General features: G+C 37.1%; 1 protein-coding gene across 1 annotated transcript in view; it reads right to left on the bottom strand.

The window, feature by feature from the left end:
• Nucleotides 1-15,650, bottom strand: part of TTLL5 (tubulin tyrosine ligase like 5) — a 141,430-nt gene that overhangs the window by 8,287 nt on the left and 117,493 nt on the right. Inside the window, exon 32 of the mRNA XM_070940991.1 lies at nt 13,146-13,231. Coding sequence (XP_070797092.1) covers nt 13,146-13,231 — 86 coding nt within the window. The remainder of the gene's footprint in view (nt 1-13,145; nt 13,232-15,650) is intronic.

Raw genomic sequence — 15,650 nt, 5'->3', positions numbered from 1 at the left:
ATGCTGTTCTAATCGCTAATAAGAAACATTTTTATGAAACATGAAAAATTCCAGATACAGCAGCTGGGGTGGTGTCAATCTATCATATCAACTCTTTGGCTAAGAGCCTGCGGCAGGGAAACTCAAATTCAGATAAGAGGGTACTTCCCACTCATTGCTTAGCTTTTAGCCTTCTAATTTTTCTCTTAAGATCTCCTTGATATATAACAAGTTAAAAGTGAGGCAAGTAAATGTCCCAAGGACATACTTTACTGGGTTTTAACTTCTGTGGACAAGAGACATCTCTTGATTTCTGCAATAATCTATATAATTTTGAAATGAAATATTTATAAATAAATCACAGCACATAAATTTAATCATCTGGAATCTTTTTCTGCTCTACAGTTGCTTCTGATGCTCCTTAAAAATAAATACAGGTGAATGCAATTTTTTCCCCAGCAAGATATATTATTCTTTTGAAAACTGAGCTAGATTTTGATTTCCATATGCAATTTTTGCATAATTTCATTTCCTTGCTTAAATGTCAGTCTGTTACGTAACAGCAGTTCAAATATCAACTGCAGTCTTCAACAAATGTTTTAGACTTAATTATAGAACCACCTTTACAATAAAGAACAAAACATCTCATGTTACCTTTCTGCAACACAAAGTATCTCCAGTACAAAATATCTCTAAAACATATATTAATAATTTTGATCAAAATTAAGAATGAGGACAAACTGAAGAAAATTGCCGGAAGATTGCAAATTTTGCCACACCCTACAAAAGATGCACTTTATTTTCCTTAATGTGGCATCTTATTTGATGCCTTCTAAGATAATGCAATAGAATGATATAATTACTGAGATGTGGACAGATTCTACCTTCCATTCTAGAATGCATTTTATAGATAAAACAAAAGCTTAGTCTTATGCTGACAATTGATTGTGAACAGCATTTAGAACTGTTTTGATGTTCAACTTCCATTATTTCTGTAGATGAACAGGAGTAGAACAAAACTAAAAAAAAAAATATCTGAAACACTGAGACAATGTTTGGCATGAAGGTAGCACATATTCATAGAATTCTCTTAACATCATGAAAGTACAATTCTGGATCAGATGGCAAGGATCACAGAGTCACAGCTACTTTATTAAGCAGGGCATATCTGGGGGACTTAAGCATTTTTTCCTGGATGGCATCTAACAAGCTGGTTTTGATTTTCAGTTCTAGCAAGGATATATCAAGAAAATGACCTTAAGTCAGAGTACTTGAAAAAACAAATACTAAAGGCAATTACTTTTTAATCTCAAAGATCTTATTAGTATTTGTCTGTTAACCCCTTTTCCCCTTTTTAGTCCAAAGGCTCCAAATTCATTCAATTTCTTGGGTCTTGTGAAATGTCAATGTAAGACACATATGTTCAGTGTCACTGAAATAATTGGAGTGTTTGAAATTCTGTACAAAATAGTGTTCAGTAGCACTCAAAAGCTGTTACTCTCAGCTAACATTTGCTATTTAACCAGCATTAAAGTTGAACTACTTCTCCTTATCTTGTCCACTAACATGACAAAATCCACATATATGGATCAAAAACCATTACTTTCTCTGTGAAGTTCAAAATAACAGAACTCCTTGACAAGATGGAGTAGCTGAGATATGCACAGAGCTACAAATAAACCTCAGAAATGAAGCTAGAAAGCCATCTTGGTGAAAATAAAAATAAAAACAAATAAAACTCTACAGCAAGTGGAGAAACAGGCACACAACTCAAAAATAAAAAACTTTCCCCCATAAAAAAAGAAGCCCCCCTGAAAACAGTCTTGCATGTATGCACGATGTACCTCTACCTATTTTCCATCACTGCCTCATTCAATGTAGGTTTTGTCACTCCTCCACTACCCTAAATATTAATCCTGGCGACCTGCCATACACATGAGTCCTGAGATACCCACTTAAAAATTATGCATAGGACATACTTCTTGCAAGCAAAACATCTGAATACAGAAATAGATCAAATTGCAATGGTAAAGTTCTGTGTTTGCTTTCCAAATCTTTCAAAAGTTGAATTACTGATCAATAAACAAAAAGCATTTAGAGTGTTAAATGAAGCTATAATGATAACTGATGAAGCACCTTTGTTCAGATTCAGATTCACCATCTAAAGTGACAATTTCTATGAAAGGGCCGAGTCTTGGAAACACAAGTTATTAGAATATCAATTTATGAAATGTAAAGAAATGTGAGGAAGAATATAGTACAAGAAAAAAAGCTGGAATAAATTATCAACTAATTGTGGAGAATAAATTATAAATTAAACGAACAAAATGATTGACTTTATTCACAGACTGAGAATTTTTATGGCTTCTTGCCAACATTGAGAGCATCCAGCACAAGTGTCTATAATCAGTCATCATTTTAATCACATGTGTTAACTGTAGTCATGTTGTGCGAACTGTGTCCACCATCTAGTAGAGAAACTTCATCATGCTCAGGGAAAGCCGAAATGTCTAACTGGAAAGAGAAATCTGGGCCCGGTATACATAATATAGACACAGCTCAGAACTTCTATCTTATGAGCCATAACCACAATTTAAAGGCTATCTGGTAGAAGATGTGATATAAAACATAAAGGAAACCCTGAGACTTGGCAGCAAAAGCTCCATGGAGTAGAAACCTCATGTCAGAGCTTGAACGCTATTTCCACAAACACTCGGCTGTTTTTCTCTCCTAAGGGACAATTCTGGAGTCTGAGACAAATCTTGTTATCAATCTGGGTGTAGCCAGGAACGTGGAATGATGAACAGTCATTCCTGCTTCATCTCCTCCTTGCATGCTGAAGCACTGAACTGATTGTTTGTTCATTATTTAGGAAGAATCCTTCTTCAAAAAATAATCACAAACAGGAGCTGAAAGAAACACACAAAAAACATACATAACAGTTTTCAAAACGTGTGCACTGACTCACAAAATGTAGGAGTTTCCCTTAATACAACTGACAAAACTGAATGGACAATCCACAAAGCTTTAATGGCTGCCATTGGAAATGCTACTGAATTTACTTCCAATCCCTTTTTCTGGGCTTCTCATCTATCAGAGATCAGAAAAGGCTCTGCAATCATATCCTTACAAAGATTTTGGGTAATTTATATGGAAAGAAGCCCTAGTTGTTCACTACATGATATCTGGTGTGCTCCTAGTTAAGACAACAATATACCTGGAAATAGTGGATGTTTGAAAATATGAACAATACATTAAAACAAGCTCTTCACCTAATGTTGCTAAATGTTGCTAATACATGTTACTGAATTTGTGATATTATTTTTCAGTCTAATCAACTGGCATTCAATGGTTTTATTCTTATGAAGAATACATACATACATACATACATACATACATACATACATACATACATACATACATACTTATATATTCTATCTCCGGATTATAATATTCTTATCCCCATCTCCTTCAACAATGAGAACCTTAATAAAGTTAGAAGCAAATCTGAAAATAGATGATGATTTATACTGCTTTCATAACATATTTCATTTAAATGCTTTTCTAACATACTTTCTAAAATCACATTAAGCTGGAAGACATTTTATGGTTAATTGTCTCTAGTGGTAGAACCAAAAGTATTTAGCAGCAATTTATCAGAAGAGACCTTGTCCTGGGCTTTTCATGAGTTTTCCAGATTTGATGAAAGACATAATGCAAAACATCTCTTGAAATTTTATCTTCTCTTTTATTAAGACAAACAACATCTATTTTGAGTTGTATTCCTTAGCAAGATTAATTAAGCTAGAAAAGCCAGGTCTGAGCTCTCCCACCTTCTCCTGCCCATTTTTACTGATAACCAGCAGGAAAGAAATGAAGCCGTGGATTGAGATTTAAAATGTACTGCAAAAGGACTAGGTTTTTTTTTTCTTTGCTGAACATTATGCACCTTAAGATCCTTATGCATTTAAGTTCTTCAATGGCATACGCATGCATTCAATATTGTTGATTTAATCTCTAAATAATGTCCTATTTCTGAGGCAAAAGATACTGGCAGTCTTTAGGCTGGCAGTCTTTTGGCTGGTAGAGTATAGTCTTCCTTCTTTCTGACTCCCCTCAGATCCCCCTTGCTGAGTAATTTATGTTCCATGCTGGGCCCCACTTTTCTTTAGTGTACTTTTCTGTATTATGCTCTTGTCCATTTCATGAGTTTTGTCTTGGCTTCTCCTCAACTTTTACTACTCTTCAACAGTAAAACACTGCCCAGCCCAACTCAGGGTCTTCAGTCAATACTGCTCTTTATTAAAGCCAATACCCAATCTTCAACAGCAAACACTGCCTAGGCCTAATTTAAGGTTGCCAGCCATGACATTTTCATCAAATTTCCTTCTTCCCAAACTTTGTTTTTTTAAGACTTTACCTCTGCCAGCTTTCCCCTGCAGAAAGAATTTCCTATCAGAAACTAAGCTTCCTCCTACTCTCAGCTTCTCGATCATCCAACCAGAATATATTGCCTGGTTGGGTTTCCATCTACCTATGTCAATCAGAATAGAGGTGGAAGGGACCCTGACCCAGTCCAGCCCCTGCCCAAGCAGGAGATCCTACACCATTTCAGACAAGTGTCTTCTTAAAAACCTCCAGTGAGGAACTTCTGAAGGCAAGCCATTTCACTGGTTAATTATCCTCACTGTTAGGAAGTTTCTCCTTAATTCCAAGTTGCTTCTCTCCTTGATTAGTTTCCATCCATTGTTTCTTGTTTTGCCTTCTGGTGCTTTGGAGAATAATTTGAACCCCTCTTCTTTGTGACAGCCCCTCAAATATTGGAATGCTGCTTTCATGTCCCCCCTAGTTCTTCTTTTCTCTAGACTAGCCAAACCCAAATCCTGCAACTGTTTTTCATGTTTTAGTCTCCTTTAATAATCTTAGTTGCTCTTCTTTGCACTTTTTCCAAAGTCTCAACATCTTTTTTGTAATGTGGTGACCAAAACTGGGTGCAGTATTCCAGGTGTGGCCTTACTAAGGATTTATAAAGCAGTACTAATACTTCACTTGATTTTGATTCTATGCCTCTGTTTATACAACCAAGGATTGTATTAGCTTTTTTGGCTGCTGCTGCTGCACACTGCTGACTCGTGTTTAAGTAATTGTTCACTGGGACTCCAAGGTTCCTCTCACAGTTACTGTTTTTGAGCCAGTTTTCGCCTAATCTGCACTTGTACCTTTGGTTTTTCTGCCCAGGTGTAAAACCTTGCTTTTCTCCACAGTAAATTTCATTTTGTTGGATAGGGCCCATTGTTCAAGTCTTTCAAGATATTTTTCAATCCTGAGCTTGTTTTCTGGGATGTTGGCTATTCCTGCCAGTTTAGTGTCATCTGCAAATTTGATGAGTTCCCCTTCTATTCCCTCATCTAAGTCATTAATTATGAAGATACTGAAGAGTACTGGGCCTAAGATGGAACCTTGTGGTACCCCACTGCTTATTTCCCTCCATGTAGATGTAGTACCGTTAAGAACTACTCGTTGAGTATGGTTTGTCAGCCAGTTACAAATCCATCTGGTGATGCTGTCTATCCCACATTTTCCTAGCTTATCAAGAAGTAGGTTGTGGACTACTTTGTCAAATTTCTTGCTGAAGTCTAAATATACTATGTCTACAACATTTCGCTGGTTTATTAATATAGTCACTTTGTCAAAAAATGAAATAAGATTGGTTTGGCATGATCTGTTTTTAACAAACCCATCAGTGCTGGGTTCTAACCGGTGTTATCACTGGTTCGCTTCGCGCACACACTTTGCTTGGAGAGTGCTATAAAGCACTATGAAGCGGTATAAGGGGGTCTAAATGCTATTGCTACTAAAATAAGTTTTGGTTTCATACGTTGAGTGGAGTCAAAATAAATATTTTTACTTCTCTCTTATATAACTTCAGTTGTCACTGCATAAATTGGATACATCGTAGGAAGAGAGCCATGCTAGTGTATGGTAGCCAAAACTCAGAAAGACTCTGGCACTGATATATAAATTATAAAGAGTTTATATGAACAGCTTTGAACCTTATTGCCCCCTTCTGTTGATTTCTGTTATGCGACAACAATTGCTTATTTAAGCTAACAAATGATACTTTCCTCTTTGCTAGGCCTACTTAATTTATAGTATTTGGATGCTCAGGAGTGTCCTGGACCCCAGAGCCCACTCATTGCCTCTTGTGCTTTTATACTCCTAAACATTCCCCTCTCTCACTTCTCTCTCTTTCATGCACATAGTTCAAGTATCTACATATAATCAAACACAGGTACATGCTGAATTATTTCCAGATGTTCAGATCTTTATATCTGGCCTATGAGTAGCAAAGATATATATAACTTCTCTTCCTTTACTCCTGTTATTTTGAACACAAGAGTGAACATTATTATGAATGTAAAAAGCTTGTGAGCATCTGAGTCACTATCAGCTCAATTTCCTTTTATCTAATATCCACAACTGTATTACTTATTTATTTATACTCCGCCTTTATTATTTTTACAAATAACTCAAGGTGGCAAACATGTCCAACTCACTTTCCTCCTTCTATTTTCCCCACAGCAACAAACCTGTGAGATGAGTTTGGATTGAGAGAGAATGTCTGGCCCAAGATCACTGCTTCCCAAGTACATCCAGACAGGCCTATAATCTATAATGTCTTAATCTATAGAAGCTTTAGAAAGTGTTTCCCCACTTTAAGAAGTGTAGACTTCAATTCCTTGAATACCCCAGCCAGCAATTCCCTCATTAGACTTCTCCATTGACTGTACTTGTCAGAATGACACAGAAGGTGATCAAGACTTTGCAACTGTCATAAATATGAACCAGTTGCCAAGCATCCAAATTTTGATCGCATGACCACAGGGATGCCACAACCGTCATAAGTTGCAAAACAGTCATAAATCACCTTTTTCAATCCTGTTATAACTTCGAATGGTCGCTAAATGAACTGTTGTAAGTTGGGGACTACCTGTATAACAGACCTAGCAGATCCTCCTCTCTCGGGTCCATGGCATAGTGCAAAAAAGGAAAATGACAAAAAAAGAAGTCAAAATCAAAGCCATAGCAGCTACAAGCTATAGGAATATCACCTATTCCTATATAGTTCCAGCTCCTGCTGCCATCTCAAATCTAAAAGCCTCCAAATCTCTGGTACATTGCCAAGTTGGCAATTCCCAAATGACCCCCATCAATGGAGCTTACTGAAAACTAGCAGACTTGAGTAGTCATCACCATTAAGCTGTCACTGAAATCACATCCAACATAAGAGTTTTGCAACTAGCTGCATCCTCAGGAAGATGACTCTCCAGCCTGGACCATCCTGTGGCTGGAATTCTTGTGCTGCCATCCAGCTTATCAGCGATACTAAATTGGGTATTGCCAGCTCTCTAAGGAGCTTCTCACACTGCTTTGCCAACTCTGATTTCAATCCACCAACTTTTCATGGCCACCTGACCACACTCTAGCCACTCAGCAGGTCGTTCCAGAGGACTGGCTCTCTGCCAGCCTCCCAAGCCACTGCTGCTGTTTCTTGTATTGCACCAATACAAGTATTGTATTGTGAAGGTCTTCACAAGCCTCCAATTATCCCAAACACTTCAGACACTCAGATAATTGCCAAATCCTCTATATACCATTCTCCTGACATCCTAATATCACCTGGTATCTGGATTTCCAGCAACCAACATCTTATGCCTTATGCCTTATGTCCATGGAGAGAATGCATGCTAAAAATCTACACAACCACACAATCAGGTGTGACAGGAGGAAACTTGGAAGTGAACATTCTCTTGGAATTCCTGTTTTATGAAACAGTTTTCTTCCAGGAATAAGAATACTCCATTCCTTTTAATATTTCATATCTTAGTAACACCTTGATTATTTTGTTATGCCTTTGGGAACTGAGGAGAACCACTCTACAATTACCCAGGGATAAATTATGGGCAGGTGGTATCATGTTCTTACTGTATGTATCTTAAATTTTTGCATACCTAGTTCTGATACATATTCTTATAAATGAATTTGTTTTATATCTCTTTTAGTATCATTGTCATAATCAATGTAAAGTCTTGCAAGCTGCTTAGTATAGAAGCAGTATAAACAAAAAAGGGCAAAAATGATAAAAAATTGATGAAGAAATCCTTAAGCAAAGGCTGAATACATATTTATCCATATGATTTCATTTGAATTCCTGTACCAAAGGATTATATTAAATCCATAGATTTTCAACTCTATGATTTTTCATGTTCAAGATCTTCAGTAGTGGGGAAGTGTCAATAAATGTAAGCCATTTTTAAAAATGAAGATTAACACCAAATGAATGCAATGCTTAAATAAAAGATTAATCAATTTAGTCAAGTGATTTTGCTGCATTGATCAATTATATTGTAGCCTTAATCTATATATATGTATTGTATATATACTGTATATGCAATAAACATATATATATATGTATGTATGTATGTATATTTGTTTTCTCAGGTTTTCGCGGGTGTTTGTATGTAGGTCTTTGGTTATTCGGGTCTTCTCCCACGTAAAATTGGAAGTGTCTTGGCGACGTTTCGACGAAGTCTCATTCGTCATCTTCAGGCTGGTGTTCTCGGCTTCGTGCTTCCAGGAGCAATGTGCTGGAAGCACGAAGCCGAGAACACCAGCCTGAAGATGACGAATGAGACTTCGTCGAAACGTCGCCAAGACACTTCCAATTTTACGTGGGAGAAGACCCGAATAACCAAAGACCTACATATATGTATATATGTATATATATATATATTTGTTTTCATCCCCGTAGATATATATATATACACACTGTTTATTTCTATTAATTACCATCTGCCATTTTTAATGAAGCGTTGTTGATCAGTGATCAGACATAGTTTTGTTCCATTTTGTTCCATCAACAAAATATTTTGCCAAATATTTATGTTTCAATTTAAAATAATAATGTAAATTGTAAGATAATAAATATGCATATTTTAATCTGCAACATTATATGTAAGGGTGTTCTCAAAACTCAGGAAAATTAACATTTGAAAGATTCTATTCTATTCAGTGGCAATTCATTTTGTGTAGACTAAAATTAATTTTGCACAAAAGTTCCACTGAAACAAGTGTATTTAATGTTCCTGGCTTTTGTTATTTCAATTGCAAAATAGAAAGTGGGAAGGTGAATTTAATTCTTTCCTCCCATATTACTGTGCAGAAGAAAGTCTGTCTCCCAAATGGCATTTGCCTATCAGGCTGGGAGTTTCCACTGATATCTTGCAACAGCACTATTTGCATTTTTTCCCCTCTATATATCCCCCTGAATGTGTATGTCTTTGACTGTACAAGTATATACTTGCCAACGGAGTATAATGATTCATATATAAGATAAAGAAGGTTTTAGTTTATGAATGTTTCAACCACAACAAATCTGTTGATTTATTAAACCTGGAATCATTAAGAAAGGGAATGGAATGTACTACTGACTCAATAGCAATGTCCTTATATAACTCTAAGATTGACTGATTGATGAGATTTAAAGATCAAGTACCTCCACAATGACTCTGGCAGCTGACACTAAAAAAAAAATAGTTTATGTCCAGACAATAATGCTCCCTATAACAAAAAACACAACTAGCAGGGAATTCCACAAGCACCCTGCTCCAAGGCTTGGGAGAATATTTTTTAAAGACTTCTGAAATTATCATCTGATTGGGAACCCAAGGGGCTCGGAAGGGAGATGATGGTGGAAATATCATTGCCGAGAGCAGATGCTAAACACTTCTTGACTCCTGATAGATGGCATTGTTTGATAGAAGGCCATGCTATGTAAGTCTACCTCTGGAATAATGTCTTCAAACCTCAATAATATCATAAATCTGAAAAGAACAGACAAAAGGGAAAGAGCAGATCCCTCTGAGGAAAAACTACATCGATTGGGGGTCTTTTAGCCTAGAGAGAAGATGATAGTTCATTATAAGGATAAAGAGCCCATGTGGCATTGTGTTTAAGGTATTGGACTAGAAGGGACATCCAAATCTATCTCAAGAAATTGGAAAGGTGGCCTTGCAACTTTAATTCCGGGATAAAAGTCACATGTGTTGAACCAAGACTCTGATAATTTTGGAACAGATGAGCTCCCTCAGTGAATCAGTGCATTTACCATGTTTCTGTAAGGAGTACAGATTTGAGCAAACCACAAGTTATTTAAAAAGATTTAAGTCACTGGATCGAAAGTAGGAGGAAAGCACACTGGATCAACCCAAAAGATCCAGAGATAGATTAGATGCTAGCAGAGGCTCACAAGCGCTATATTGTCCCAGAAACAAGAAGCCTTCTTTACTAACCCCTCAGCCACGGAAACTCACTGGATGACTTTGAATTCTCTCTCAGCCTAACTACTTTAAAGAGTATTTAATAATTGTGGGGAAAAAATAGGAGGGAATGTTATGCCATCTTAAACTCTTGAACAAAAGGCAAGATATAAATCAAATATATACATAAAATTAAAAATATGAATACAGACATATCTTTGTTTCATTCCTTTGGAGATTGGAACAGGCATAGTCAATTCTCCTTTGTTCATTCATGTAATCTGCATTAGTGGTGTCGTCATTCAGTATCATCATTAGTCAAAGAAGGTGATGATTGATGAAATAACCTGTCAATTTTTTGCCATAGTGTCTCTCAAGAAATTTAGTTAAATGCCACTTTCAAGCCTACAAAGGAAGAATAGGGAGAGCCTCCTAATAGGTGTACTTCACTGGCAGGTGGCACAACTAAGTATTTTTTTCCCCTAGGTTCATCCAATCAGTGAACTTTACAAACAATTTGCTGATTAGGCACATCCAACTGTTTGGATGATAATTGGCTGTGCTAATCCTAGCATTTTTTTTTAATGGAACTATTACAAAATTACTCTATTCTTTAGGAATCTGCAGTGATTATCACTCTGGTGAATGGGGTCCAAACAAATGGTGGAACATATAAATGACCGACTCAGCAAATGTCCACCATACACTGACACTTATTGAACCCCATTTGTGATGCAATTATTCCACATGAATGAAAAATTCTCAAACAGTATGGGCCATTAACAGGTATTCTAATGCAGGGGTTCCCAACTTCTGGTTTGTGACCCACTACTGGGCCATGGCCCATTTGAAACCAGGTCATGTTAGCGGTGGGCAAGAGTGCATGCATGCACAGCTCCACTTACGTGATCGGTGGGCTGTGCTCGCAAAGCTCCATTAGCATGAGCAGCGGGTGCATGAGCTCATGCACAAAGCTTCATTTGCGGAAGCCCGCCACTTGCATAAGCTCATGCATGCGCCTGCCACTCACACAGAACCATCCCTCCTCCCCCTGCGCTGGTCTGCCAAGCCAGAAAGGTTGGCGATCACTGCTCTAATAATAGTGTCATTTCTCTACTGCGGCATATTCACAAGAAGGTATTTTGCAATGTAATATCTCACTTCTATAAAGTCAAACTAAAACTAAGGCTGGATTACCAGAGGTACTATTTGATGAAGGACTGTTTCAAAGTTAAGGCAACATGTACAGTTGATTAGAGTAATACAGTGAACAAAAACGGGTAAGATATTAATGCCATTGCTACTCTGTAGGAAAAATTACTATTAGTAAGTAAAAACTGCAGGGATTTTTATTGTGGATTGATTATTTCACTCCCTGACTTAAGGACAGAATGCCTTTCTAAAAGGAAATGTACCCTTATGTTCATGTTCTTATCACAAAAGATTAATGTGTCACTAAGAAAATTACAGAATATCCTGGATTCATTCTGAAACCTTAGTCATTATATAAACATACTAAAAACTGCTTGTAACATCAGCGATTAAGATTAATTTTCTTTAATTTTCAATATGCCAAATTAAGGAGCTTGAAATTACCAATGTAAATTCTACCTAGGGCATAAAAAGGATATGGCTGAAAACAAAGATAACAAAGAGAAACCTAGGTATTATTTAAAGTTGTTATCTATCTTCCATTATTACAAACTCAGACCTTGTAAAAAAATCTGTTTCCCCCCCCACACTTCCCCCCCCCTTTCCTTTTAATCTTTACTTTCCTGATTAAAATTTGAGGTTCTGGCTGCTTACCTCAGAAGTCTATAGTAGAAAAACAGACAAATCTTATTTCCTTCTTACAGTACTCAACACTAGGAAATAGCATGTTATGAACAGACTTCTGGCATCCATTTACTATGCTTAGTTTTTCCCTTTCACCAAAACTCCATTTCATGAGATTTTTGCAGATAGATCTTTCCCCTCTTTTTCTTAGCATAACTATTAAAATTACAGTGTTACCAAAGGAAAATTTGGGGAAAACAGAGGTGCCTATTGTTACCTTAGGCTGGCCCTCCCTCCTCTGGCCTTTTCTTTCTTTGCCCTAAAATTGTGTCAATGGCTCGGGTTCGGCTGTACAAAGGTCTAGCTCTGGCGAATATAATCTGAGGGCCAGCTTCCAAGAGACCTGGAAAATGGAAAAAATGGCTTAGCCTAAAGCAGGTCCCTTGACTATTTTATTTTATTTTGCACTGAAGCCTTTCTTCTTAACTTAAGAACATCCCAAGAAAATTGGTAAGAGACTCATGAGAAACCAAACATGAACACATTTGCTAACATGGCAGAAACACACAAAAATGCAAGCTAATTTGAAGTGTCCACTGGTATTGGTCCTTTTCACATGTGAAAAAGATAGTTCCAACTCTAAAACGAATCCAGTACAAGCAAATGTGAAACCAATGTTTGCTTTAAAAAACAGAATGGTCATTGGAAACAGAGGGAAAGAAACCTCCATAGCAAAATAAGTGTGTATTCTAAGATGCCACAGCTCTTTCTGATGAGTGTGAGATACAAATCATCCTTTTTCTCTGGCCTAGATACATTTTTTCCTCCATTAACCATTTCTCTTTTCACCATTTCTAGATTTTTCATTTAAAATGTCATAGCAAAGCACCTTTCCTACTGCTCAGAAGTAAACAAGCCTTTCTTGGTATTTCCTGGTTGCATCAAGGAGATTTTATCTATCTTATACTAGTAAACCAGTTATAGGATAAGTAAAGACGGATGGTACTGCAAAAGTGACACCAAAGGCAGCATTTAAATGAATTAGTGATAGCAGAGTCTTAGTTCACTCACCTGTGGAGTTTGCAAGTGGCTCACAGGATGCAGCGCTGTTAAGGCTATTCTGGAATCCATTCAGCTGCCTTTCTGTAGAGGTTATCCTGCCAGACAAAACACTGAATTAGAAGGCAGCACTGAAAAAAAAATCATCTGAGGGGGAAAGTCATTCTAATGTTCTGAGATAAAAACATCAACCTTTTTCCAGACCATTTTTCCATGTAATAAATGCGTAGCTGTTAGAAATGTTAAGTCTGCCTTCCACCAGGTCAAGTTATTTTTTCCATTTAGCCCCCTACCGTCTAGTTGGCATCAGCTCTCTAGAGGCTTTTGGGGAGGGAGTTCTTGTTTGCTGCTTTTTTTCTCAAGGAATTTATGTTATACACATGAAGCATTTTGCTCATTTCATATCAAAGAAAAAACCTGAAAATGTTCAGTGCTATGAGGTACAAAATTAGCATGTTTGTTTATCTGTTTATATCTCACCTTTATTACTTTTACAAATAGCTCAAGGCACCAAACATATCCAACACACCTTCCTCCCACTGGCCCAAGTGACTGGCCCAATATTATTGCTTATATTTAGTTTAGGCACCAATTCAGGAAAGAAGCACTATTATTATAGCTCCTAGGCCAAGGGTGCCCATAAAATTTGCATAGATATAATCTAGAAATGTTTGCCTTAATTAAAATAACTTAATTTTTATTGTTCAGGAAAGAATGCAAAATGATCATTATAAGGCTATCAAAAGCTGTTAGAAGTTAGAGAAAAAGTTTTGAGCACCTTCCAGTCTCCAGATGTCAACATCCAAATTTCTTGGGAATAGCTCTATTGGTAAATTGGTTGGGGAATTCTGGTAAATAAAAACCCACATGTTTTTCCCCAAGGACACCCAGATTAGGGAAAACTGATGTTTAAACATATATACAAGTATAATCACAATAACCACTTGAAGTTTTGATGAGTTGTGTATCTTCCTAAATAAGAAGTAAACAACCCCTGGAAGCCAGAACACCACATTAAAAAATGGCTTCTAGCCCCATATAACTTCTGAGGGAGTTTGGGAGGCAAACAGATAACTTAAGCAAAATGACAGGGTCAAGAAATAGCTAATTTAATTTATCTTGAGTCTTTTTATTAGTTTTCCCTATTTCCTCAAACACATACCCCTTTTAATTTTCTTTTACCTGAATGGCTACCGTATTTTCCGGCATATAAGACTTTTTAACACATGAAAATCTTCTCAAAAGTCGGGGGTCGTCTTATACGCCGGGTGTCGTCTCCTGTAACCAGGCAGACCAGCCCGAAAGGCTCTGACGAGCCTTAAATGGCTCTGGCGATCCAAGCTCTGATGATCCCAGCTGAATTGCCTGCTAATCAGGCAACTCAGCTTGGATCGCCACAGCCATGTAAAAGGAAAAAAGTTTTCCCCCTCCAGCTTGCTTACCTTAGCTGCTAGTCGCAACGTTTACCTTGCTTCGCTTGCCTGAATCCATTCCATCAGCAAGCCACTCCCTGCCTGCAATCAAGCAGGCAGGGAGTTGTGGACTTCAACTCCCAGAATTCCTCAGCCAGCAAAGCAAAGCTGGCTGAGGAATTCTGGGAGTTGAAGTCTACAAGTCTTAAAGTTGCCAAGGTTGGAGACCCCTGTTCTATTGGGTAAGTTTTTTTCCCCTTTGGGAGCTTTAAAAAAAATAGTTAATTGGGGTTTTTTTTAGTTGTTCTTTTTTAGACCTAGCCATTTAAAGTTTAGGAAGTTTTAAATTTAGCTTTCATATAAAAATAAAAATAAAATAAAATAAAATATTTGTGCAGCTTTCTAACTACACAAACACACAAAATCTCACAAAGCTGTATGTGGAATTTTGTGTGTGTAAAGTGTGAAAGTTGTTTTTTTGGGCTTTTTGTGGCTGTGTGAGGTTCCTGCTTGTTGCAGGGGCCATTTTGGGTCTAGCACAGCTGCTTTTACATTGTGGGTGAGCCAATTGATGTTTTTTAATTTTTATTTGGTGTGCGTTGGAAGAGGGGTAGTCTTATACGGCGTGTATAGCCCAAACCCTATATTTTAACAGAAAAAGTCGGGGGTCGTCTTATACGCCCAGTCGTCTTATACGCCGGAAAATACGGTAGTTGTTTCTGATCATTTTTCTGTCATTCAGTTTTAGACACATATTACATCTGAGTTGTCCTCTGAAGAGTAAAACTGTTCCTAATAAACTACCATGATTAGAAAAACATTAGAAAGTGGCTGAAAACCTATCAAATACAACCAGCTGCTGCAAAGTTACAAATCAATCCATGCAGCAATCTCAACTTTTCACAATGAAAAAGATGCTTTGCAAGGACTGTTTCACCCCATTTTGCACAAACTATGCATACACATGCTTATATCATCTGGAAACAGAGGAGTACAACAGTGTTCTTTCACAGCTTCAATATGTCTATGTTATAATGTCAATATGATTGACTTCAATCCCAAAGAAACATAAAAAGCTGTAGAAGTTGCTTTCATATGAAATGGA

The sequence above is a fragment of the Pituophis catenifer genome, unplaced genomic scaffold (genome assembly GCF_029215685.1).
Source record: "Pituophis catenifer annectens isolate HBS135680 unplaced genomic scaffold, rPitCat1.0.hap2 SCAF_1, whole genome shotgun sequence".
Taxonomy (NCBI): Eukaryota; Metazoa; Chordata; class Lepidosauria; order Squamata; family Colubridae; genus Pituophis; species Pituophis catenifer.
This window is presented reverse-complemented; position numbering and strand designations above follow the sequence as displayed.